We start from the raw sequence: 25,096 nt of genomic DNA on the forward strand, positions 1-25,096 counted from the left end.
TTGTGGCTGGCTTATTTCACTTAGCTTAATGTCCTCGAGGTTCATCTGTGTTGCAGTGTGTATCAAAATTTCCTTTCTTTTTAAGACTGAATAGTTTTCACCTTTATTCACATTTTGCATATCCATTCCTATGTTGATGAACTCTTGGGTTGCTTCCATGTTTTAGGTATTGTGAATAACACTGCTATGATTGTCAGTATTCAAATGTCTCTTCAATATTCTGTTTTCAATTTGGGGGGAATATTTACTCAGAAGTGGAACTGCTGGATCATATGGCAATTCTATTTTAAATTTTTTGAGGAACCACCATACTATTTCCCATGTGACGATATCATTTTACATTCCCACCAACAGTTCCCAAAGATTCCGGTTTGTCCACGTCCTCACCGATGCTTGTAATTTTTTTTTTCTTTTTCCAAACAGAAGCCATCCAAATGGGTGTGAGGTGATATCTCATTCTAGTTTTGATTTACATTTCCCTAATGATTAGTGATGTTGCACATCTTTTCATGTGCTTATTGTTCATGTGTATATCTTCTTTGGAAAAATGTCAATTCAAGTCCTTTGCCCATTTTTGACTTGGGTTGTTTACTGTTGTTAGGTTTCAGGAATTCTCTGTATATTCTGGATATTAATCCCTTATGAGATATATAATTTGCAAATATTTTCTCCCGTTCTGTGGGTTGTCTTTTCACTTTCTTAATAGTGTCTTTATGTATAAAAGTTTTAAATTTTAATGATATCCAATTTATCTATTTTCCCTTTTGTTGCCTATGCCAATGGTGTTCTATCCAGGAAATCGTTGCCAAATCCAATATTGTAAAGATTGTGCCTTTGTTTTCTTTTAAGAGTTTTATAATTTTAGGTTTTACATTCATGTTTTTGATCCATTTTGAGTTAATATTTGTGTTAGGTAAGAGTCCAGCTTCATCCTTTTGTATATGGGTATCCAGTTTTCCTGGCACCATTTGTTGAAAAGACTGTCCTTTTCCCGTTGAATGGTCTTGGCATCCTTGTCTAAAATCATTTAACCATATGTGTGAGAGTTTATTTCTGTGCTGTTTATTATATTCCATTTGTCCGTATGTCTGTCTTTATGCCAGTACCACACTGTTTTGATTACTCTAACTCTGTAGTAAGTTTTAAAATCAGGAAGTGTGAGTCATACGGCTTTGTTCTTGTTTTTGGGGATTTCCTTGTCTATTTTGAGGCTCTCTTAAGATCCCATGTGAATTTTAGAATAGATCTTTCTATTTCTGCAAAAGACAACGTTGGGATTTTGATAGGGATTTCATTGAATTTGTAGATCACTTTGGGTAGTGTTGACATTGTAACAATATTAAGTCTTCTAATCCCTGAACATGGGATGTATTTCTGTTTATTTATGCTTTCTTTAATTTCTTTCAGCAATGTTTTATAGTTTTTATTGTACAAATCTTTTACCATGTTGCTTAGTTAATTCACAAGAGTCTTATTCTTTTCGATGTGATTGTAAATGGGACTTTTTCCCTAGTTTTCTTTTCAGATTGCTTACTGCTATTGTATAGAAATGCAGCTAATTTTTTGTGTTGACTTTGTATCCTGCTACTTTGCTGAGAAATTTATTTTTAATAATAAAATACTGAAGTTTTCCAATAAATTACTTAAAAAATAAAATAGGGCCTGTTTTATTATTTCTAGGGCCTATTTAGAGGTCCTTTTTTTTGAAGCAAATTATTAGAAAACTTTAGTATTTTATTATTAAAATAAAATTAAAGCTTTTTTTCATAAGCTTTCTGTCATGAAAGGAAAGGAGTATAAACACAGCTATCAGTCCCAGGGTACAGCCTTGGGAGTATGTCACCAGGCTGCCAAGGTGGGGGCTTATGGGGTTACCCTCTGGAAGCAGCTATATAATTTCTGGATGTGGCCCTCCACTAGAACACTCAAAAAGAAGTGTTCCTGAGTGGCAATGTGTAGGTAATGTCTTCCTGTGGCAGCCAAATAATTAGTTCTCTCCTTTGTTTCCAGTATTTTCCCATTCCCTAGTTGAGTTGATTGGGAATAGTTGAGACAGAATCTTCTCTTTCTATCAGTTCCAAGGTCCATCCTCCTTCTTCCAGGAGAGGCTACAACCTAAGCTCATTCCTAGGAAGGCAAACTCAGAGGTCTGGAGAGGTAGGGGCTAGCATTCCTGTTCCAGGCAGCCAGCCTCATTCATGTGTCACCTGAGGAGAAAACCATGCCAAGGCAGCACTCAGTTTATAAATTGGTAAAACTCACAGGAGTCCAGGATGGAAATGTTGTGATTCTCTTAAAAACAGGACCCTGGAGTGATGCAATCTATGGAGACGTCACTAAGGCCACACTCACTTACAGAATCTGTAACACCACAAGCAAGTGAACATCTCCCCACTCTGATGATGGAGGAGAAGCCCGGCAGTGTGCTGTGCCTCACTTCTGAGGATAGACTTTGTTTGCTAGTTTAACCCTCAACACGGTGGGCTATCCCTGCCTACCTTATAAAAGCCTCACAGAGCATCTCCTTTTTCTTTCTTGTTAAGAATACAGGTAAAGTGGCTCCTCTTGTCCCATGTTCTTTGTTAATTGTAAAACAAGCAGGATGTACAGCGAGCCTCTTGCTTTCCTGGACTTCTACCTATTCATGCGGGCAGTGTGGCTTTGGTTGCCACCTCCAGGGCTGCTTGTTTTAAGGAACTTTGCCAGGACGTCCTGGGCTTCATGTGCTGTAATAAGTGGGGGAGGTCATATGAAGGTACAGCCTCTCCATTCTTCACTCCATTTCTGTCCCATCACCTGATCCTTTTTTGTAAATAAATTTTCATTGAAGTTCGAATGCAAATTAGAAACACTTAGGAAAATGTTGAAATATTGCCTCCATGATTGCTATGTCACTTCTGCAGGTACCTCACAACCTGATGCCAAAATAGGAAAAAAGAATGTCTGGATCTTTATAGACTGTCTATGCAAGCAACCAAAGTGGGTGATCTTTGTCAAAGTTGGTACAAGCAGCTTTTCTTTCTCCCTTCTCAGGAGAGATGACCTTACAAAATAAACTACTTATCTGGGATAATTTGCCTCTTCTCATATATTCCCCACAGTGTCCCTGTGCCCTAGTGAAGGCCCAGTGGCAGGAGGTGGAGTGAGAGGGATTGGGAGTGACACTGAAAGCAAGGGGACCTGTAGGCTGTAGACACCTGGCCTAACCCTGCATTCGACCGGTGGCAGCTTGGTCTTTTCTGCTTGTTCATCTATCTCTTTATTTGGCAACTTTATTTGTTTCTGTGATTCTTTCAGGGCAGGTGATCACATTTTTTGAGCATTATTATTAGATGTGCTTGGTGTAAGAAAAACATACCCAGTAAATATAAGTACTGCCTTAAAGTAATTCACAACTGAACCTGTTTAAAGGTGAGGTGTGTCTTGTGAATAATTATTCCTTGGACAATTCTTGTTGTTTTTTTAAGATTGCATGCTGTACACCACCCTACTGTGGCTTAGTATGTGGGTACTTTTTACTCATTGATTCTACTTTTTTTAATCATAATGTACCAGGAATTGTCTATTTGAATGATGCAATGATAAGTAACCCTTAGTTCCTGTCTCCAAGTAGCTTATTGTCTAAGAGGGGGATGATAAGACAGGTACACAAGTAATAAAGCTCTAAGTAATAATGTGAGAAATACTATGGGATGCATAAATAAAGCACTACATCAGCTCAGAGGAAAGAGAGAAGAAAGCTGGAGACGGGGCAGAGGTTCACAGGTGGAAAAGAAGGGGGAAGACTTGAGAGGCAAGCAAAAGAAGACATGATGGACCTTGGGGACTGAAAGTGTGGCCAAGGGAGGACAGATGGCTTCTCAAACCTTCCTTTTTCTTGTCCATGATATGCAGTTAAACACTCAGTCCTATTTTTCTTCCTTTGGCAATATCTTTGTATATCAGTTCTCTTCTTTATTCTCTTTATTCTTTCCATTTTTCTCCCACACTATTATAATGATCTCCTAACTGACCTGCTAGCCACCAATAAAATTATCTTCCTTAAAAACAAAGCAAAACGAATCTCTGATCATATAATCTCCCTTTCCCACTGGCCCTTTACTGGCTACAGACTGTTATAACCCCTCCACAATCTGGATGGAGTCTTCTCTTTCTAACTCGTTTCCTAATGCTCCCATAACCCCTGAATCCCATGATGCCTTCATTGCAGCCAGACTAAATGACTAAATAAGTGAGAAGGTCATTTATATTTGAAAAATATTTCATTTTCTCAAATAAGCTGGGCCCTTTCAGAATATGATGTGTTTGTGTCCTTACCTTGGAAGCCTTTGCTACTGCCCAACACTTTGCACTGAAAACTCCTACATATCCCTTCAAAAGCCTGGCGTTTCCCTGTGCTGCCTAGCTTTCATCTCTCTCCAGTAGCTTCCACGGCTCCCCTTCCCCAACCCCTCCCTCTCTCTGTTCCTCAAACCTGCCAAGTATGTTTCTGCCTCAGAGCTGTTCTGTTGAGTGGTTCTCAGCCCTAAAGACTCTTCAGATGATCTCATGATTTGGACCTTAGAGCAGTGCCGAGGCCTTCCTTAACCACCCCATATAAAATAGTCCCTGCATCACTTGGTTTCATTTTGTTTTTAAGAGTCAGGGCCACTGTAAGAATGTGTAGTGCCATTGCTCTAATTTTAAAAAGGTGCCTCCTCTGGCTGCTGCAGACCCTATCCACCCCCTCGGTTGGGCCTATGCTATAAACAAACTGTAAACTTGTTCAGGGCAGCCTGGAGGTTATTATTTGTCCCTAACTGAAATCATCTTGTTTATTCACTGACTTTTTTTTTTTTTTTTTTTTTTGCCAGTCTCTCCTATTAGTTGTATGAGAGCAGAAATTTATGCATTTTAAAACTATCCAACACTTTATTGTGGCTTTTACCCCAGAACTTAAAGTACTGTAGGAATTCAACAAATATTGGTAACATGAATTAATGAATTCTGTGATGCCTTGGTTGATCCTGTTTCTGTACTGCCTTAGGCCTCTGCATATACATCTTCTAGAGTATTTATCACATTGTATTGCCATTCTCTTTCCGTTATCTTTCTCCTTCACTAGACTGTGAGACTCCTGAGGTCAGAGAATCTGCCTCATCAATGCTGTGTTGATTAGTACAGTATCTGATACATTGTGGATACTGCTGACAAAAATTTGTGTATATTAATGCCTGAGTTTTTAAATCTCCATGAAAGGAAGAGAAGTGGTTTTATTAACTTAAGGAAATCTGAAGGAGAAGTGATTTTCTGAGGAAAAGATAAGGGCAATATTGGCTTTGAGATGTCAACTGAACATTCAGATGAAAAAAAAAAAAAGTCCAGAAGGTGACTGTGAGTGTAGAACTTGGGAGGGCAGCTAGGGTAGAGAGGAAGCTGCAGCCATGGATGAAGATGTTAATTAAGGAGGGAAAGGTTATGGGTATAGGTCACAGGTTGCAAGCCTGTGGCCAAGTCTGGGTTACAGACATTTTTTCCCCATAGTGTTTTAAAACATTTCAGATTTGTTCCCTACATTTAAAAATTAGGAGATCTTCATAAAAGTATCAGATTTATGGGTCTTTTGAAATATCAGAAGGGCTGGGCACTTGGGCTTGGAAGTGGCCCCTCCAATGAGGCTTCACGTGCCCTCACATCACTGCTATCTATTACCTTCTTGGCCCTATGGACTTTCAAGTTTGTATGGAATGAGAAACAAAAAGAACCAAAGAACCGAAAGCAACACCTTAAGGAACACACCCAATTAGGGCCTGTAGAGGAAGAAAAGAATGTGTGAGGGCTGAGAGGATTGGAGGAAAGTAGGAAGAGAACATGGGGCAAGCACAGTGTCAAGTCAAGTGAACGAATAGGATCAATAAGGAAATGGGGAGGAGAGAGATGAGATGTGAGGCTGTCTCTGGAACCAATACAAGGAGTGGGGTGCAGGATACACACAGACTTAATTTTATAAAATACTGCCTACTGTTGCTCAGTTCTCATTCATAACAGCAGTGCTTGAGGCTTACTGTTTCTCTGTATCCTCAATACCTGACATTATCAGACTTTCTAAATTTTGCAATTCTGATTGAGTTAAAGGAGCATCATATTGTTTTAATTTAACTTTCTCTGATTAGTAATAAAGTTGTGCATCTCTTTCTTATGTTAGCTATTAGGTTTTTCCTTCTGTGAATGGTTTGATTCATTGTTTCATTGGGTTAACTTGTCTTTTTCAGGACAAGAATATAACTTTTCACTTGACTCTATTATTTTATTCTTTCCTGGTACTTTCAAAAATAAAATGAATATACCAAGTCTATAGTAACAGCTTAAGAGACTGACAATTATTTTCTATTTCAATGCCTTGTTAGCTTCCTTCCTAGTGCTAATTACACCTTTGAACTGTATTATTTATTTGTGGTTTACTTGCTATTGGTCAATCTCTCCCACTAGAAAATATTCTTTATGAGGGCAGAGATCATGTCTACTTTATCTAATTGTCTTATCCCTGCACTCAGGTGAGTGTCTAGCATATCATAGGTGCTTAATAAAGAACTACTGATTGTGTTCATCAATTGAATATTGAGGTGCCTGTGTCAGGTACTGAGTTGGCCCTGAGGAGTCACAAGAGAAAGTCACTGCCTTCAAAAGGAGCTTGTTAATCGTCTTGGTAAGACAAGAAATCAAAGAATTACAAGAAACTATGGCATTTGCTAGTTCAACTGGAAACTTGTCTCCGTCAAAAGACTCAAGCCCTTTCCACAGAAAATTGCACTTAAATGAAAGTAACAAAAATTAAGTGAGGATTCTAAGGCAAACAAAGGGCAACAATATTGCACACAATTTTAAATACTTTTATGAATCTCATGCTCTTTCCATGTAAACCAGAAGATAAATGAGTCCAAGATTTGTCCTGTTTGCAAGAGAAATATGCATGCTAGGGAAGTCTGTCCTCCAGAGACCTGTTGAAAAGCCACCTGGAAGTCTGAGCTTCCACACCATCCCAGCAGCCTGCTTTTCTGGTTTAAGGATTCTGTGTTTTTAAATCCATGTCAGGGCCCAGTACGCTCTCCGCAAAATAAACTCCTGGACAAAAATCTAAAGCTTGAGTTTATTCAAAGCCCAAACAATTGCCAGACACACCCATTGGCTAAAGACAGTTTTTCTCCCATTGGCAATCATTTTTACAATGCTCGATTACAAGCTGTTTTATTCCCATGGTTTTATTATACAACCTCAGTCCATGCAACACCAGATGCATCATTTGCCATAAGGAGAGATTTTCAAGTCTGCAATGCTCTCTTATGAGGAAAGAAATAAAGGCCTATTTCAACTTCTTGAAGCTTGCTTTGCCATCAGGCTAAGTTACCCTCGCTCAGTGTCACTAAATAAAGGATGAATTGTAGCTTCCAAAGAGAGGAGAAATCAGCTCCTCTGCCTGGCTGTGCCCCAATATCTTGGGTACATTATCTTTAGACCTGCAATGGACCCAGGAGCTTCCAAGCTGTGTTCTGCCGAGTCCAGGGATTTCCTGAAGGGGGTGGGGTGAGAGGGAACTCAAGGGCTTTCATCTGTTTCCTGAGCCAATCTCCTCGCAAAGAGGACAGGACCTAACCTGAGTAGAAGCTGGTTTGTTAGATATCATCAAATCACCAGCCCATTGCCCTAGATGATAAACACTAGTGTTTATCTAATTCACTCACATTTCCATGGACATTTCCCAATATGAAAAAGGAATTTGGACCTTAGGTGTTTTCTTTGTTTCTGTTTTTGTTCTGTTTTGTTTTGTTTTTTGCTTCTCTGAGAGGTACTTCAGATAAAAGAATAAACTAGATGCTGGTACTCTCTTCATTTCTCTAGAGAGCAACACTATGACCTTTCAGTGCCTCGTGCCATGAACCACCTGTAAGAATATTTATTCATGTAATCATCAAATGTGTACTGAGTTATTAGTCTGTGCTGGAGTGGCAACTATGGATGAAATGTAAGCTCTTTCCAGGTGAGCCCACTCTCTAGGTAAATCTGACACCAAGTTTAAGGAAGGTGGGAGCAGGGGAGGACAGGTGATTCAGGTAGAGGAAGCAGCATGTGCTAGATCCAGAGGCTAGAGGAATCCTGCCATGTTCGGTGAATGGCAAATGGTTCAATATGGTGAGAGCATGGAGCGTGAAGAGGGCTGTAGTGAAAGATGAGTTTTAGATAAGGGATACCCACTCTGAGCTCACTAACAGTTCTGATTTCATGAATGCTTTCCTGTTGTTTCCATGTGCAATACACTTGCCGGACTGCCTCTAGTGCCTATTTAGAAAACATGCTCATTCTGTCCATATGTACCCTAACTCCATAGCAAGTCTCAAACAGTGAGTAAAAGTTTCTTAGGTTATTTGAAGCAGTTGCCACCTTTTGCTTCACAATCTCATTAGAAAATTTTGGTGTCAAGCTGGTTTAATCATTTTTACATCACAACTGTAAAGTTGTGTTTCGGCTGTGGTAGTGGACCCCATTTAAAACCGTTAATAGCTGGACAACGTAGAGTAATTAATTGGGTTCAATTACAAAATGGTTAGTCATCAAGGATGGGCATCAAATGGGGAGACTTTTCAAAATGCCCCTCAGCCCTAACGAATTCAAGCTTCTTTAAAACATTTTTTTTTTTTTGTAGAGCTGGGGTCTCTCTATGTTGCCCAGGCTGGTCTTCGAACTCCTAGCCTCAAGCAGTCCTCCCACCCTGGCATCCCAAAGTGCTGGGATTACAAGTGTGAGCTAATGTGTCTGGCCCATGAATCCAAGATTCTACATGGGGTCCAGACATGTGTATTTAGAAAAAATTTCCTCAGGCATCTGTAATATGGGTTCTTGGTTCAAATCTGCTCATACAGACCTAATCACTTGCACAGAAAAGAACATTTTCAGAAAAACTCTAGATTATAGTTTTGAACATATTTATACTGGATTTACTGTAACAATGGGGGACAGAAGTCAGAACTCCAAATATTTCAGTAAGAGTCAACCCCTATAATATGTATTGGAAATTTACTTTTCGGTAATTTTCTATTGGATGGATCCATAAAGTCAGAGCCAGCCATAATTATAATCAGGAAAGTGGTAGTAAATTTCCTCTCCACTTTTATTTCCTCTTGAATAGGAAAATATATGAATTATCTCCTTACCTATTGGATCTACCTGTAAGATATATGGTACTGGCAAATTTGAGTTGGAGAAATTAAACCTGGCCTTTTATCATTATTGACAAGTAACCAGGCAATTGCAGCCATTGCTTGTATCCTATGAGGCAGTATTGAAAGTCCTGTTGAGGAAAACACTGCAGAAAGAACTTTCTGCGGTTTAGAGGGGACTTTATTATAATTCTCCATAGTCTGCTTTGGCTTGAGCTAAATCATAAATTAATGTATTAAGCAATTTTTTTTTAAGAAGAAGATGGTTACCGAGGGAAAAAAAAGAGTATCGGTAGTGTCAGTGAGGATGGAGAGAAGTGGGTGGCTTTGGGAGATTTAGGATGCCGAACTGACAGTCCTGCGTGGTAGATTACCTGCCAGTGAGCAGGGTGCAGGGAGGGGTTAGAGAGGACGGCTGGAAATCTGTTTTGGGCTGCTGGTGGACATCAGCTGACCATGTGACCCACTGTAGATAATACAGCTGTAATTATAGTATAAGGCTCTCTACAGGGTAAACATAGTAAATAATGATTTAACATTTATCATGATTTAGAACCATAGAATGCTGTTTCTATCTGCATAATTTCTGCCTTATTTTTATTACAACAAATTTAGGAGTAAAGGAAAACCTGTAGCAGGATTAGAAAATTTAGAAGGGCTTTTGTTAGGAGATTTTTGTTTTTGTTTTGTGATTTAAAAAAACACTTTTAATGAAAAATTTCATATGTATAAAAAACTAGAGAGAATAGTAATGAAACCCCATGTATGCCTCACTGAAATTCCCCAGTTATTCATTTCAATTCTTGTCCAGTCTTATTTTATTTAAATCACTCACCAACGACCCTCTTCCACCAACTAGATTATTTAAAGCAACCTCCAACATCATACTATTTTATTATATATTTTCAATACTTTTTTCTGAAAGAAAAATGACCTCTTAAAACCAGAACCACTATAACATTATCACACCTAAAAATGTACAGTAATTTCTTAATATTATCAAATTCAGTTGGTGTTGAAATTTCCCCAATTGTTTTTACATATGTATGTATAAAACAAAGAAACAAATACGTGCAATAGTTTTAGTAGACACTGAGGGTTATTGCATAGATCTATTGTTTCATTAGGGGTTGGAAAACAGTGATACTCTATCATTTCTTCTTCATTTATTCTCTGGAATTTATTATCTGGAATTCTTTTTAAATGAACTTTCAAATATGTAGATGTTATATAGGACAGGCAGGACAAAGTTTTATTCTTTTATTTACAAGATTTAAAAAAATGAGTTAAGCCCTTAATGTCTCCCAAAGGTAAATAATAAACTATTTTTAAAAATTGAATAGGATTTTGGATGCTTTTAAAGCACATTTGATTCTTTGTTCTATCATGGTAATTAGCCCTTTAATGTTCTATCTTTGGCCAATGAGAGCTTCTTCAGTTAGCTCCTGAGTCATTTTGACCCAACCACAGTACTCTGTGATAGCTTCCTTATTTTCTCATATTGAAAGATGTTCCAGGTTCACCTCAGACATATCTTACCCCAAATCTGGAAAAGTACTCAAAATCTGGGTCCTTTCACTGGGAATGGTATTTAGAGACTACAATGAGGAGTCTTCATGGTTAGTAGGTGGGAAGTTTTTTTCCAGTCCTTTTTAGTTAATGTAGCTAGAAAATGTCTTTTTTCTTTTAAGAAATAAAATATATCAGAAATTAATAGTAATATTTCTAACTTAAATTTAGATTTGCTAGGCTTTTACTAAATGTTTTAATTTTATGTTTATATCTCTTTTCTTAAATGCTAAAAATCTTGGTTTATAGCACTATTAACTATGCATTTGTTTTATCCAAATATATATGTGTGCTATCTATGTGTGTATAATCCATCACTATTATTACTAACAGTATGATTATTGAAAAGCTTAAGATTCCCTTGCTGGTTGATTTTTTTTTTAATTTTTATTTTTTGTCTTTAGGCTCTATCTCTCTGGGAATGGGCAGTCAAATTACTATGTTTTGAAGTCACTTAATGTCAATCTTCACTGTAAGGTTAAACCAGAAACTCAATACCCAATTAGGCTTATTTGTTTTATTTTGCCTTCTGTTTCTAGGGGATGTTTTTAAAAATTTTGTTTATTTTTTATACATATTTAAAATACCTACATATGGGCCAGGCGCAGTGGCTCACGCCTGTAATCCCAGCACTTTGGGATACCAAGAAGGGCGGATCACGAGGTCAGGAGATCAAGACCATCCTGGCTAACACAGTGAAACCCCGTCTCTACTAAAAATACAAAAAATTAGCTGGGCGTGGTGGTGGGCACCTGTAGTCCCAGCTACTCAGGAGGCTGAGGCAAGAGAATGGTGTGAACCCGGGAGGCAGAGCTTGCAGTGAGCCGAGATCATGCCACTGCACTCCAGCCTGGGTGACAGAGCAGGACTCCGTCTCAGAAAAAAAAAAAAAAAATCATAAAATGCCCACATATTCTAAAGGTTAATTTATAAAAACAGGATACATTCAGAGAATCTGGGTTCTATCCATTTCACCCATCTTGTTTCTTCCTTTCCATTATGTGTAACAATTTTAAGTTAGTTTTTGTTTATTCTTCATTTTATTAATGTAAGAAAATATAGACATGTTTTGTATTCTTCTTATACTACAGACTTTGCTCCATAACAGTATATAGAGATATTCTTCCTTTCTTTTTACAGTTGCATAGTATACTGCTATGCAAATGTACCACAGTTTATTATCAATTCCCCTATTAATGGACATTTGGTTTGATTGTGGTCTCTTTTATTTCTTACTTTTCTCCAGGAGATCTGTGGAATAGACTCCTAGAAGTGGGTGTACTGGCTCAAAAATAAAAATATATGTAATTTTGCTAGATATTGCTAAATTCTACTCCAGATGGTTTTATCAATTTGTTATTTGGATGGATTTTGAAGGATGTATGGTAAGACTTCAGGAAAAATGTAGGGTTTTCTGATGACATTTGAGAAGCTGATACAAGTATGATTTTTTTGTTGTTGGATTTTTTGTGTTTTTTTGGTAAGTTTTCTTAAAGCAAACATAGGCCTCAGAAATCAAGCTTTTGGTCATTTGACATCCCAAATACAAAGGTTTTCTGCTTCCCTAAGCTGCTAACTCATAGCACTTTTCAATTCACTTGTGTCCATTCTTACTGAGCATTTCCAGTGGGCAAAGGCATGTGCTAAATGCTGGTGAGATACGCAAATAAATCAACATAATTCTGCCTGCCACAAACTCATGATCCAGGTGGGAGACAGACATATAACACCTGATACAAGGCAAATGGCCAGGTGATAGAATTGAACATGCTTTGAGGACATTGTAGAGCGAGGGATGCTCTCTGACTAGTGGTCTCTGGGGAGATACTGGGTATGATGGGATTTGGACTGGCCTTGAGGAAAGGCATTTTTATCTTAGGTAATTATGGGAATGAGGTCTCAAACACTGGAGAGTGCAGGGTGTTCAGGGGGCCTCAACAGATCTGTGTGGCTGCTCTGGGAGTTTCAGAGAGTTCTCCAGTGTATCATGAGATACATCTGTCTTTGAACTGCGTACACTAAGCCTTGAATCTGGAATGTTCAGCTTTTGATTCTTTCTGAGTGATTGCTCTACAGTGTTCGAAACCCTCAAAGCTTCAGTTTGGATGATAAGAATCTCAAAGGCACATAGCTCTGAGTTTGACCCTCAACCACAAAACAGTCTCTATTGCCCTTGAACTCAGCCTTGGACCAGCCTCTGCAATTCAGAAAGTGCTGTGGGATTTTGAACTTGCAAACAGAGAGAAAGATAGGAGGAGAGGTCATGGGGTTGGAATGTGAGTTGATAAGAGCTTTCCAGGCTTCTTGTTATGGCTGAGAAATGGGCATATGTGTTCATATGACAACTGAAGTGTGTGGGTGGGGAAGAGGATGGCCTGGACTCTCTGGGTTTGGTTGGTCTCCCCTTTCTTTTTCTGATGTGTCAGTGACATTCTGTGAACAGGAAGAAATATGTGCTTTAAAAAAAATTGCTTTTTTTTAGTTAGGCTACAATATAAGCAGTATACAATAGTTCATTGGATTTTGAAGCAGATATTGACACCTCAATAATTATCTTCTCATTTATAGATGAAGAAATGGAAGCACAGAGAGGTTATTGCATTTTGTCTGGAGTCTCACTTCTAGCAGGTGACAGAACTCAGAGAAAAGCCCAGGTCTTTGTTCCTTCTTCCCTCACATGAGCAATTTGATGTGTATTTTACTAGGGAGAACTAGAGTCATTTTCTAGGAATTTTGGTGATGAACAGACAATTCAACATTCAGAAGACTGTTCTGACTTTCTTTTTTCTTCTTCTTTTTTTTTTTTTTTTTTTGAGATGGAGTTTTACTCTTGTTGCCCAGGTTGGAGTGCAATGGCACAATCTCAGCTCACTGCAACCTTTGCCTCCTGGGGTTCAACCAATTCTCCTGCCTCAGAATTTTAAATATGGAATAATGGCCATTGAAAATAAATCTTTCAATTCCAGATTTGCCATTGTCCTTCAGCTCCATTTTTGAGTTACAAGGTCATATTTTCATTTTATTGGAAATTGAACAGAAGCAGTTTACTACACAGCCAGCAGTTTAGCAAGACCGTTTTCCGTTTCAAACCTCTCCAGATTTATCTTGAATGAACTTGAAGATGTGTCTGTAACCATTTTCAACGGTATAATCCAGCTGTCTTTGAATGGGCTGTAGACAGCTTTGTAGTGATCTCAAATTGTTAATTTATGCACTCTGTTTGATTTTTCCCTTTTAGGACCAGATCTTTATGGAAAATGTAGGTGCAGTGAAGCAACTGTGCAAACTAACTAACAACCTTGAGGAAAGAATAGAAGAGTTAGAAATATGGAACAGAAAGCTGGCCCGGCTAAAGCGGCTCAGTAGTTGGAAGTCATCAGCCAGTGAAGCAAGCACAATCAGGTACATGCAGCCAGGATTGCCATAGAAATTTGGGGAAAGGAGAGAGTGAGCTCTTTCCAGAATAAGATCAATCTAAATGGTCTTTTTGATCAAACAGCAACCGCTACTTTCTGATAATGAAGTCTGCATTTTTCTTTTAGAATATTTTGGAGCACAATTGTCTTATGTGATAACTTTCTTATTTTTTTCCGTTGCTGTTTTTTTTTTTTTTTTTTTTTTTTTTTTTTGAGCCTGAGTTTTGCTGTTGTTGTCCAGGCTGGAGTACAATGGCGCAATCTTGGCTCACTGCAGCCTCCTTCTCCCAGATTCAAGGGATTCTCCTGCCTCAACCTCCCAAGTAGCTGGGATTACAGGTGCCCGCCACCATGCCTGGCTAATTTTTGTATTTTTAGTAGAGACAGGGTTTCACCATGTTGGCCAGGCTGGTCTTGAACTCCTGACCTCAGGTGATCCACCCACCTCGGCCTCCCAAAGTGCTGGGATTACAGGCGTGAGCCACCACGCCCGGCCCTGTTGCTGTTTTAAAAGTGGAAAAAAACCATGAGACATCTGTTTAGTAGCAGTTGTTATAGGAAGTGCTAAATTTTAGCATAAGGGTGGCTTCTCCTTTAATGAGGAGAAGTGGTCATTTCTAAATTTAGAAAACCATGTTTGGTCCTCAGGGGGAAAACTTTTTGTTATTTTTTTTAAATTGCTTAAGAAGGTAAATGCACATTTCCTGGGGTTTAGTTTTGAGAAAAAGAGAAATACAATGTTTAATTCATTCAGTTATACTTACTAAAGTTCCTTTTCACAAAAGGAACTCTCAATTGCCATGACTTTTTGTTTTCAAAATATCACTGTATTGCAAAAGAAAGTCATATTGCTATGTTAGTGACAGCCTGGGCCTTTGTCATGTATCTCCTGGAGAGGTATTTGAATAGTAACCAATTTTCTCTCTCTTTTAAAGCAAATCTAGCAGAGCCGTTAGTGCATCTTCTCCAAGAAGGGCCGTTCATAAAAAAAACAACAAGGTAAATAGACACATTTACAATGAAAGGAAATGATGTTTTCTACTTAAAAAGTCTTTAGAGAAATCAGTCAAGAATTTTTTTCTCATTTATTTGTTGAGAAAATCCCTAGTTTGCATCCTTATATACTATATGTGTTTAAATATTAGCCCTCTAGTAGATATTAAATGGCTTTTAAAAGCAAAGTTTAGAGAAACGAGTACAGAATATATCAATCTCAGAATTATTATCTGCAAGTTTATGTTTATGTTGTCCCCTTCAGGTGAAAGTCAGCAGCCTCGGCATACAGATGGCCTTGTGCTGCCAGATCTATGTACATGCCTTGACCCCCACCCCCTTATCTTTGGCTTTAGGAGATCCCAAAGGGACTTTAGTTAATCCTCAAATCCCTCTTTTCCCTTTGATATTTAGTACTAAATATGCAAATGGAAGAATAGGTATTCACTTGCTGGCAAAGGTTAAAATGTGATGGTTTTATTAGCGAATAAAGAAAGCATTTATTAAGTAGGATAGTATTTATAGTTAAAGCGAAGGTTAATCATTTATTAACTTGAAGGACACCCTGTCCATCACGAGAAATATCAGTAAGGGAGAAGCTGCAATACACCCTCTCTAGCAGCACTTCGTAAGTAGCTACAAAACTCAGCTTGCTCCCTCTGATCCAGCAGTGGCCCAAAGGTGGCCCTTCCCTGGGGAAGATATCCATGACCTTAAATGACACCCTATTAAAAGTTGACCTGATGCTTGTGCTACTGCCTCAGTTTACTCTCTACTCCTCATGCTGTACTGTGTTGAATTATTCTAAAAGGATTCAGAAAGAGTTCAAAATTCTTCTACTAAAACCAAGTAAAGTATTATGCAGCTGACAAGCTCCTTAGTGTACTGACAAACACAAATACCCAGGTAAAAATATACGTAGAAGTGCTCTGGGGCAAGTTACTCAACCACACTGGGAAATAGGGACAATTATAGTATTTACAAAGATTGTTGATGGGATTTAAATTAGGATTAGGGGAGCTAAAGCTCTTTGCACAGCACTCAGCACATAGTAGGTTACTCAATAAACACAAAACATGAATGTAGGAAAGGTACCCTTTGGACTAAACAGTTTTCAGTGGGACAGAGGGAATGATATCCACATCCATGGCAGCCCTGATAGGTGCAGTTTGGTCACCTGCAATCTCTGTAGCTCCCATCTTGCAAAATAAGAGATTCTCTTTATTTTGCAGTTATCTCAGAATATTAACTAGAATGTATGGCTCATGAGAGCAGGCCCTGTGTCTGCCTTCCTCACTCTCATGTCACTAGGGACTAGCACATAGTAGGCACTCAAGAAACGTTTATCAAATGAATACATGAGTGGAGAGCCCAGTATGAAAATATTCCCAGAAGTATGACAACTTAAATTAAAAAACATTAAGTGGCTCAGTGTCTTGGGTATGTGGGTGGGGTGTAAGCTGTGGTGTGGTCCCAGGGTCAGGGACTCACATAGGCCTTAAAGAGCACCCGTTCAACTCAGAGACCTCTTGCTGTCACTGTAGAGGGCATGTGGGAGGCAGAAAGGATGAGTCAGGTCTCTTCTAAGGAATTGCATTGTAGCCAGGGAAGATTGGAAAAAAATACAAAGAACAGTTGTACCTGGTTGTCATCAATGCTGCAGAGGCTCAGAGTGTCAGGAGGTTTATGAGAGTTGAGCCTTAAAGGAGGAGTAAGCTTTGGCTAGACATCAATGAAATTGAAGGAGAAGTTACAGATGGAATGGCATAAATGAAAGTCTGGTGGCTAGAACTGGCTTCCTTGAAGGATTAGGTGGGAGTTGTTTAGGGAAGATAGTGGAAGATGAGGCTGAAAATAAAGAAGCCATGAAGGCATTTTGAATAATAACAATATCTAAGTTGTATAGTTTCCTTTCTTTAAAAACAGATAGTAAAAAGGAGGCAGCATAGCACTGTGGTTAAAAGCATAGATTCTGGAGCCAATTTTTGTGGGGTTCAAGTTCCTGGCTGTGTGATTCATTAGCTGTGTGATCTCGAGTGAAACTTAGCCTTCCCCGTGTCTCATTTTCCCTATTTTTAAAATGGGATTGATAAAGGTACTTGCTTCATAGGGTTGTAGAGGATTATTGTGAGGATTAAATAAATTGATATATGTAAAGCACTTAGAAGGGTGCATGGCACATAGAAAGTGCTGCATAATAGGTTGTTATTAATGTGTTCAAACTCAATATTTTAGTGAATCTCATTTCAGACTTGTCCAGGGGGCTCAATAAAATACAAATAACCAAAGTGCTTGCTCCCTCTGTGCTGACCTGCTAACAGATCTGAGCTCTTCCTGTGAGGTTGACTTTTCCTTCCATGCCACGACCCATCTCCTAGTTGTCCTCTGTTCCTTGGGGACTCTGTGGGTCATGGAAATGCTTGTGTGTGAGTGGGGAGTGGTATTCTGGGTAGGGTGGGGGTCTTGTTAATGAGCAAATTGATGCTGTGAGCAGTTAGTGGGTCTTACCAGATGGTAAGAAGCCTGGCTGGGCCCTGCCTTTACTTCCACACAGCTCCCAATGCTGGCCAAGATGGTGTTCATTCTGGAGGAAGATTGAAGTCTCCTGATGTAGCTCTCATTCAGTCAGTAGGCTTCCTCTTTTTTCCCTCTCTTTCTCCACCTCCAAGAGGTAGGTGGGTCATTCTTGCTATACGTAGGACTCAGGATGAGATAGGAAGCTCCCCAGGGTTCAAATAAGAATTCACTGACTATTTGGAGGAGGAGAGGGAAAGGGAAAGAATGAAGACGGCTGGGCATGGTGGCTCATGCTTGTAATCCTAATACTTTGGGAGGCCAGAGTGGGTGGATCACTTGAGCCCAGGAGTTCAAGACTAGCCTGGACAACACAGTGAGACCCCCATAGCTACAAAAAATTAAAAAATTAACTGGGCTTGGTGGCTATAGTTGCAGTTACTAGGGAGGCTGAGGTGGGAGGATCGCTTGAACCCAGGTGGTAGAGGCTGCAGTGAGGCAAAATTATGCCATTGCACTCCAGCATTGGTGACAAAGCAAGACCCTATCTAAGAAAAAAAAAAAAAAGAACATGGATAAATACTTTTTATTGTCCTACCTCTTACAGGTTCCCAGTCCCTACCCTCCCCCAAATAAAACCTATTGAATCAGAATTTTACATGTAGGGCATTTAGGGTTTTCTCAAGCACCATAGTAATTCTATGCACACCTTAATTTGAGAGCCATTACACTGTTCATTGGATATGCCTAATAACTCCAAAAAGTAGGCAGGCATTATTTTATTATTCCTATTTTACTGATAAAGAAAATGAGGATCAATAATATTTAGATAACTTGAAGACTCAACTGTAAGTCTGACTCCAGGTCTTAGGCCATTTCTCTATATTAGGTCAAAGGATTTTGAGGAAAAGCATGGAGACTTAAAATAATTCAGCAGCTGTGGGGGTAGGTTGAAGGGGAAAGCACTTACCCTGAGACTAATCCTATTTAATTCCAGTCAATTCAACAAATTTCATTGAGTTTCTTCTCTGTGCAGTACACTATTAAGACGTCCTCCGAACAGTTTCTGTGAGACCTCAGAACAGTATAAACCATTGACTTCTTGGTCATCAGAGCAGCTTCCAGCTGTACTTACCGATGACTCAGTTACAATAGCCCTAAGGATCTGTGTACTTGGTAAAAATGGTATAGTGAATCCTATGTCCCTACCCTATGTTACATTGAAGAACATTTACTTTAGTCAGATAACTAGCCCAATAAATTAAACCAAGAACCAATTTAAAATTACCACCTTATTCTACCCAATAAATTAAACCAAGAACCAATTTAAAACTATTACTACCTTATTCTAATACCCTAGTAACCAAAAGCATGACTCTATCCCATATCCCCAGAAGCGAGCAGATATAATACTCCTTATTGCATTTATAGGAAACTCATATTTAAGTAGCACCTCATTTAAGTGGGCAGAAAACTTCTATCTCTTCAGCCAGATTCCCCAGCAGTTCCACAGCTGTTATTCTGCAGCTCTTGGCCTGTTCCCCATATGCAAGTTTTTATACCAATATGTATCAGTCCTAAAGTTTTGTCTCATTCACGTCCTGGAGACTATAATTTACTAATTTTCATGTCTCCTATAGTGTTGTACATAATACTGCTCGATAAATATTGTTGAATGAATATGAGAACAAATAAGACACAGGCCCAGAGATATCTGTATATACAGGTGACAAATTGAATACTGGTGTTATAATTTTAAAAAGTGTTTAGTGGGATTTCATTCTATAAAAACCTTTTTCATAATTTGCCATGATACCTGAAATCATTCCATTGGAATTCATCTCATGTCTTGAAGATCTTTTGATTTTCAAAAGTATCCTACTCAAAGAGATGGACATCTGTGGTCTGACAACATCTCATCTCATCTCAGGTCCCCGTTTCTCATAAAACTGCAAAGATAAGTGCCCAATGAATGGCAAAGATCATTGTCTGCAGGATGTCTGGGAAAAGGGAGATTGCTGTAGCTTGGAATTTCAAGGAAAGGGAGGTACTTGAGATAGACTTTGAAAGAATGTTGTTTTCAGAGAGGCAGGGAGGAGGAAAGAGATGTAAATTGAGGCAAGCACTCAAACTATCCCAAGAGAGCAGCAAATACCCCTGCTGGGAGCAATTCTCCAGGCTCCCTTCTCACAGTTAGAGTTGCTAATTTATCACTGCTCATTACTGAACCTTTTTATAGGTTTATTTTTCAGGAAAAAGACAGGCGTGTCCTAATTGGGTTTTCCAGACCTTGGTTATAACTCTGATTGCTGTGATGGCATTTTGGTAAGAAAAAGTTCACTGTTATGCCATGTCAAGCTCTTTTGTTCCTTCCCATGTTTCTTTTATCACATATGAACTGGGGACTGGCCTGTTTACTTTGAAGACAAGAAGCCCTTTAAACTAGACACTGAACTCTGATAGCATAGAAATGAGGGAACCTTTTTTGAAAACTCTTATTTTGAAGAAAAAAGCACAGGCTTTCTGCCTTAAATGTGACATGATTTTTTTTTCAATTAACTGCTATGTTTAGCAGCAAACTGTGCCTTTTGTGTGTGTGTGTGTGTGTGTGTGTGTGTGTGTGTGTGTGTTTGTGTGTGTGTGTGTGTGTGTATGTCTTTCTTAGCTTTGCAAACAAAGAGTTTTCTCAAACTCTGTTTTCTTTTCTGTTGACCTTGGAGAAAGAAGTAAATAGGAAATCAAGTATAATCCACTCTCCCCTGGTCACTCATATTTATGGTAACTCTTCTGGATTCTTCAGTGAAGACTTTTCACCAAAGGGACACCAAGATATACCATGTGATGGAATTGCAGCCAAATCTACTAAGCAGTTAAACCAAGCAAATACAGTGAGGACAGCAGTATTTGCTGTGCAAGTTGGGCAACTTTTGACACCATCCCGCCTCTGCAGCCTGCAAAGGCGGGAGGCAGCCTTTGCTAGAATGCAGGGCCCTTTCTCAGGCCTCTAGGCTTCTGCTGCTATGATTCCCCTCCCCCACCACACTGGGCCTTTGAAACCTGGTCATCTTGCTGTGTTCTCTTGCCCGTCTTCTCTGGGCCTGTGAGTGCACCTGTTTTTTTCGTAGTCTGACTATTCATATGGTGAAAGGGTATTTATCTGTCACTCAAAAAATGCTTTGTTAGCATGGGAAAGGACTGGCTTCTGGGGCCCGTCTTAGGGGAGACAACTATTCTCAGGGGCAAAGCAAGCTGTGGTCTCAAGGTGCTTCCAGTTTCTTGACCGAAAGCAGCGTCCTAGCTACAGAAGATAGTGTAGCTTTATCTGTGCCCTTCTTGTTCCTTAGTGTTTTTGCTTTTGACTTGCTACTGCCCACTGTAGGGAGATAATTTGACACCACTACCTAGAATTCCCATTAGAAACCTTTGCACTTTTCTTATTCTCCCAAGTGTGCCTGTCTTCTGCTGCTGGGATTCCCAACTCAGAAGAGTGTGAACCTCTATCTTAGTGGACATACTTAGTATTCTCTAGAGACACAGATTCCCAGCCCGGTGGAAAAGTTATAAGAAGTCTAATTGTAAGGTAAAGAGACTGCTTTTTTAACATGCTTATTAGATCTTATTATTTCCAATATTGTTTACCACTAAGACTGTAGATGGTAGGTATTGGGTTTGTTATCTTGCTTCTGGCCTGTGGTATACCTGAGTAGGGTCAAAACCAGGGTTTGCCCCCAAAGAATGGAACAGATGTCCATTTCATTATATGGTCCTAGAAGTTTTCTGGGCTATGCATTGAGGCAGATGCTGGACACAAATCATAAAGAGTATTTTAGAATTGGAATGGGGAGATGGAGAGTGGGAGAGGTAGGAGAACAAAGAAGGAGAGACTGTGACACAGGACTTTTCTCAGCCTTTTCGCTGGACTCACAGCAGTGGTGCCCCATCTACTTGGCCTGCTGTGGTCAGCTGAGTGGGAGCACATGAGAGAGTGAGTGCAGGGTTTGGTCGGCCACTCCAGGTGCTGCTACAGGAGCAATCTCCATGCAGGGCTCATGGCCAGTCCAGGCATGTCACCCCAAGGGGAATGGGGCAGTGCCCTGGTAGGGGTGCCTGGGACCCTGAAGCCCCAGAGGGGGTGTTAGGGTGCTAATTAGTGTTTTTAGCTCTGCCATCTGCAGCCCAATGAACAGCAGAGTGTTAGCAGCTCAGTTGACCCCTGGCTTTGTCACATGGGGCAGCTGCCCTCCACTGTTGAAGGCAAAGGGCCCATGATACAGCCTTTCTGGGTACCCAAGCTCGGTGAGTCCCAAGCTCTTGTCCAGCGTCTGAGAAGAATGAGGTCACGCTGATGATTGAAGAGTGATGAAAGCAGAGAATTTTATTGAGCAAAGAAAACAGCTCTCAGCAAAGAGGGGAGCTGAAAAAGGGACAGAAAGTTCAGGTCGTCTTTCCTGAAGTCAGGTTGTCTCTTCCCTGAAGTCAGGTGATCTCTTCCCCAAATTCAGGTTATCTCTGTCTCTACTGACTGAGTCTGATGTTTTTATAGGCACAGGATAGGGGCACGGCAGGCCATAGGTAGTATTGGAAAAGGCAACATTTGATTGGTTGAAAGGCATTATTCAGAAAGACCCACTTGGGAGAGAGTGGGAAAAAAACAGGAATAGAAGTTCTCACTCTGGGCTGTGGGTTTCAGGCTGGTTTTGGCTTGAAGGTGGGGTTTCACTGGGGACCCAACCCTGTTTGGCTAGGATTTCTCTGCCTCCTGCCTTTATTAACTGGACCACAGCAAACAGTTGCCACGATGACACTATAAACTCTCTCTGACAGCATCTTTGGGGTTCATCATCACTTTTCCCAGGCAGGGCTGTGCCTGCTGGGCAGCAACCAGCTGCTGCTGAGAACACTTAGGGAATTTGTTCTTTATAAGCACATATGGCACAGTTTTTTGGTGTATCCTAATGATGGTAAATCCAGCACCTTTGATGGGAAGCAAAATAATGAGGAGTCAAGTTTGGAGAACCAGGTGTGAAGTCAAACTGGCAAGAAGTCAAGTCAAGTCAGGTAACTCTTTCAAGCCTAGCACAAAACGGCGCTGTAAAGCCATCAGCAGACTTTCTGTGTGACTTGCGAGAGGGTTCTGAAGATGTCCCCCAAAGAGGAGAACACTAAGTATTTGGATGCATGAGGATTGTTGGGAATAGCTTCCCAAGGCTCGGAACTCTTAAGGAAAGCTTCCATTTGTTTATGTAAGTTCCAGTGATGGGGGAGAAGACACCCTCATTATTTTGAAGTCTCACAGTGTGGAAACAAATACTTTCTTGCAGTTCTTTTCCTTCCTCTGACCTGTTCAGTGTATTGTGCTCTGAAAAGACAGGCAGCCAGAAGGAAGATGTCAGAGAAGCAGCCAGAGGGTTTGGCATCCACAGCTGACTAGACCCGTGCCGCCTTCCATCTCCCAATGTGACAGTGCCAATGCCCTCCACCGGTGGCATGCAAACTGTGCTCTGACTCTTTCCTGCAAGGAGCAGTTGCCTCCAGCAACTTACATGCTTCCTCTTGTAATCTTCCACTAGTGACAGGCACCTCTGAGACAGCTTGCCAGGGCTGGGGGGCTGCTCTATGTGGAAAAATCAATCAGCATGGAATACCCTAGGAGCCTCTGAGCTCCAGGAAGCTCAGGGCTTTTTCTCTCCAGGGCAGAAAAGCATAACTGTGCTGGTTTCCATGGTGTTTCTGTCAGCCGTGGCCATCCCCTCCCCCCTGCTCCCATCTGTGTGGCCTGCGAGAGTACATCTCTGGCCAGCTGGATGTGTGAGATATATCTGGAAACAAATCTGCCACATAATGTTTTTTTTTTTTTTTTGACAGTGCTTTGACGATAGTTGCCCTTTATATACTTAGCTTAAAAGATCAAGACCGACATGTCCCAAATCTCCCTCCAAGGTGAGAGTTCAGTTCAATTTTCTGGCCTAAAATTCCTTTGGAGAGAAGGATTTTTGCAGCCCTCTTTCATTAATCATTTCATTCTTTTTCTCCAGCAATATCACAAGCTCACAGGAGCCGGCTCTGCTGCCCACAGCCTCCTCCTCAGGTAAAGGCTTCACATTCCTCACCCTCAAACCCGGTTTCAAGTGAACTGTCAACAGAAGAAACCAGCCTTTCAGGTTAACCTTCTTGCTTCCCCTCCCCCCTGCCCAATGCCTTGCAGCACCTAATACATCCCTGGTAACCACACCGGCCTCCTTACAAGTACCTGAAATTACTTTCTGTGAAATCCTGCCGTGTCAGGAGACTTATTGCTGCCCCATCCGGGGAATGAAAGAAGTCTCTTCAAGTCCTGTGCAAAGACAATCTGAGGAGAAGGAATTCCATCAGAGGCGATGGTCAGGTAAATGATGTTCAAAGAGAAACAACTAGAGCTTTGAATTTGAGGTTGTTTTTCTTGTCACAATTTACTTAGATGGTCATTAATGGTTCCAGATAATGGTTCCATGCTTCTATTTGGGGTGGCAAAATCTTTAAAACACAAATACACAACTGCCAATCATCTGTAATATTGAGTTCCTTGCCCAGGAATGAAATTTTGGTTGATTCAAGTACTTATAATTTTCACCAAGTGAAAGGTTCTCATTTGTCCATTGCCAACAAGGATAGTAATAGTAGCACAAGCGAAGTAATTACATGCACGTGGGTGGATTTTTTTTGGCTCATTTAGAGTTTAAAAAATGATGTGGTATCTGGGCTCTCTGCCTAAACTGACTAGGGCAAAATGTAAGAGACTTTGGAAACTCTAATTTAGAGTTCAGGGTAGATTTAAGGCAGTGAAAAACACAAGACTGGCATTCCACTTTCAGAACTTTTTCCTCTTCCTCCTAGGGACACACACACACACATACATACATACCAATGTTATTCAAGTAACATAATTTTCATGGTAAAAAAAAAGTATAGAAACTTAATCAAGGGCTGCAAGTATAATCATATCCATAAGATTACATACAAGTCTTCCAAATGTATACTAATTTATTATTGTTTTTAGAAATTTTATTCTCTATATACATATTAATAAATAGTAATATTGATGATGCTAATAAGGATACATATTACTATGGCTTATTGATTAGGATACTGTCATAACAACAACTCTTAAATAACAGTGGCTTCTTATGGCAACAATTTAATTCTGAGTCACTCTATATATTAAATGTGAATCAAAAGAGAGTTCTTGGTCATCATGTCATTTAAAGTCCAGCTGATGAAGATTCCATCACAATAATTATTTCCACAGTCTCCGTAGTAGTGGTAAAAGAACAAGGCAAATTATGTTCCGACTCTTAAAGCTTCCACCTATGTATAACACATATCACCTCTGCTTATACTTCATTGGCCAAAGCAAGTCACGTCACATTGGTCATG

At 39.9% G+C, this 25,096-nt stretch overlaps 1 protein-coding gene across 4 annotated transcripts in view; it reads left to right on the top strand.

Annotated features, from left to right (window-relative positions):
* The window catches only part of MYRFL (myelin regulatory factor like), a 103,963-nt gene that overhangs the window by 57,145 nt on the left and 21,722 nt on the right, over window positions 1-25,096 (top strand). For all 4 annotated transcript variants that reach the window (XM_031000847.3, XM_055357036.2, XM_055357035.2 and 1 more), the window contains 6 exons: window positions 13,999-14,162; window positions 15,112-15,175; window positions 19,923-20,008; window positions 23,549-23,623; window positions 23,719-23,771; window positions 23,889-24,068. In XM_031000847.3, coding sequence (XP_030856707.2) covers window positions 13,999-14,162; window positions 15,112-15,175; window positions 19,923-20,008; window positions 23,549-23,623; window positions 23,719-23,771; window positions 23,889-24,068 — 622 coding nt within the window. The remainder of the gene's footprint in view (window positions 1-13,998; window positions 14,163-15,111; window positions 15,176-19,922; window positions 20,009-23,548; window positions 23,624-23,718; window positions 23,772-23,888; window positions 24,069-25,096) is intronic.

This window comes from Gorilla gorilla, chromosome 10 (genome assembly GCF_029281585.2).
Source record: "Gorilla gorilla gorilla isolate KB3781 chromosome 10, NHGRI_mGorGor1-v2.1_pri, whole genome shotgun sequence".
Taxonomy (NCBI): domain Eukaryota; kingdom Metazoa; phylum Chordata; class Mammalia; order Primates; family Hominidae; genus Gorilla; species Gorilla gorilla.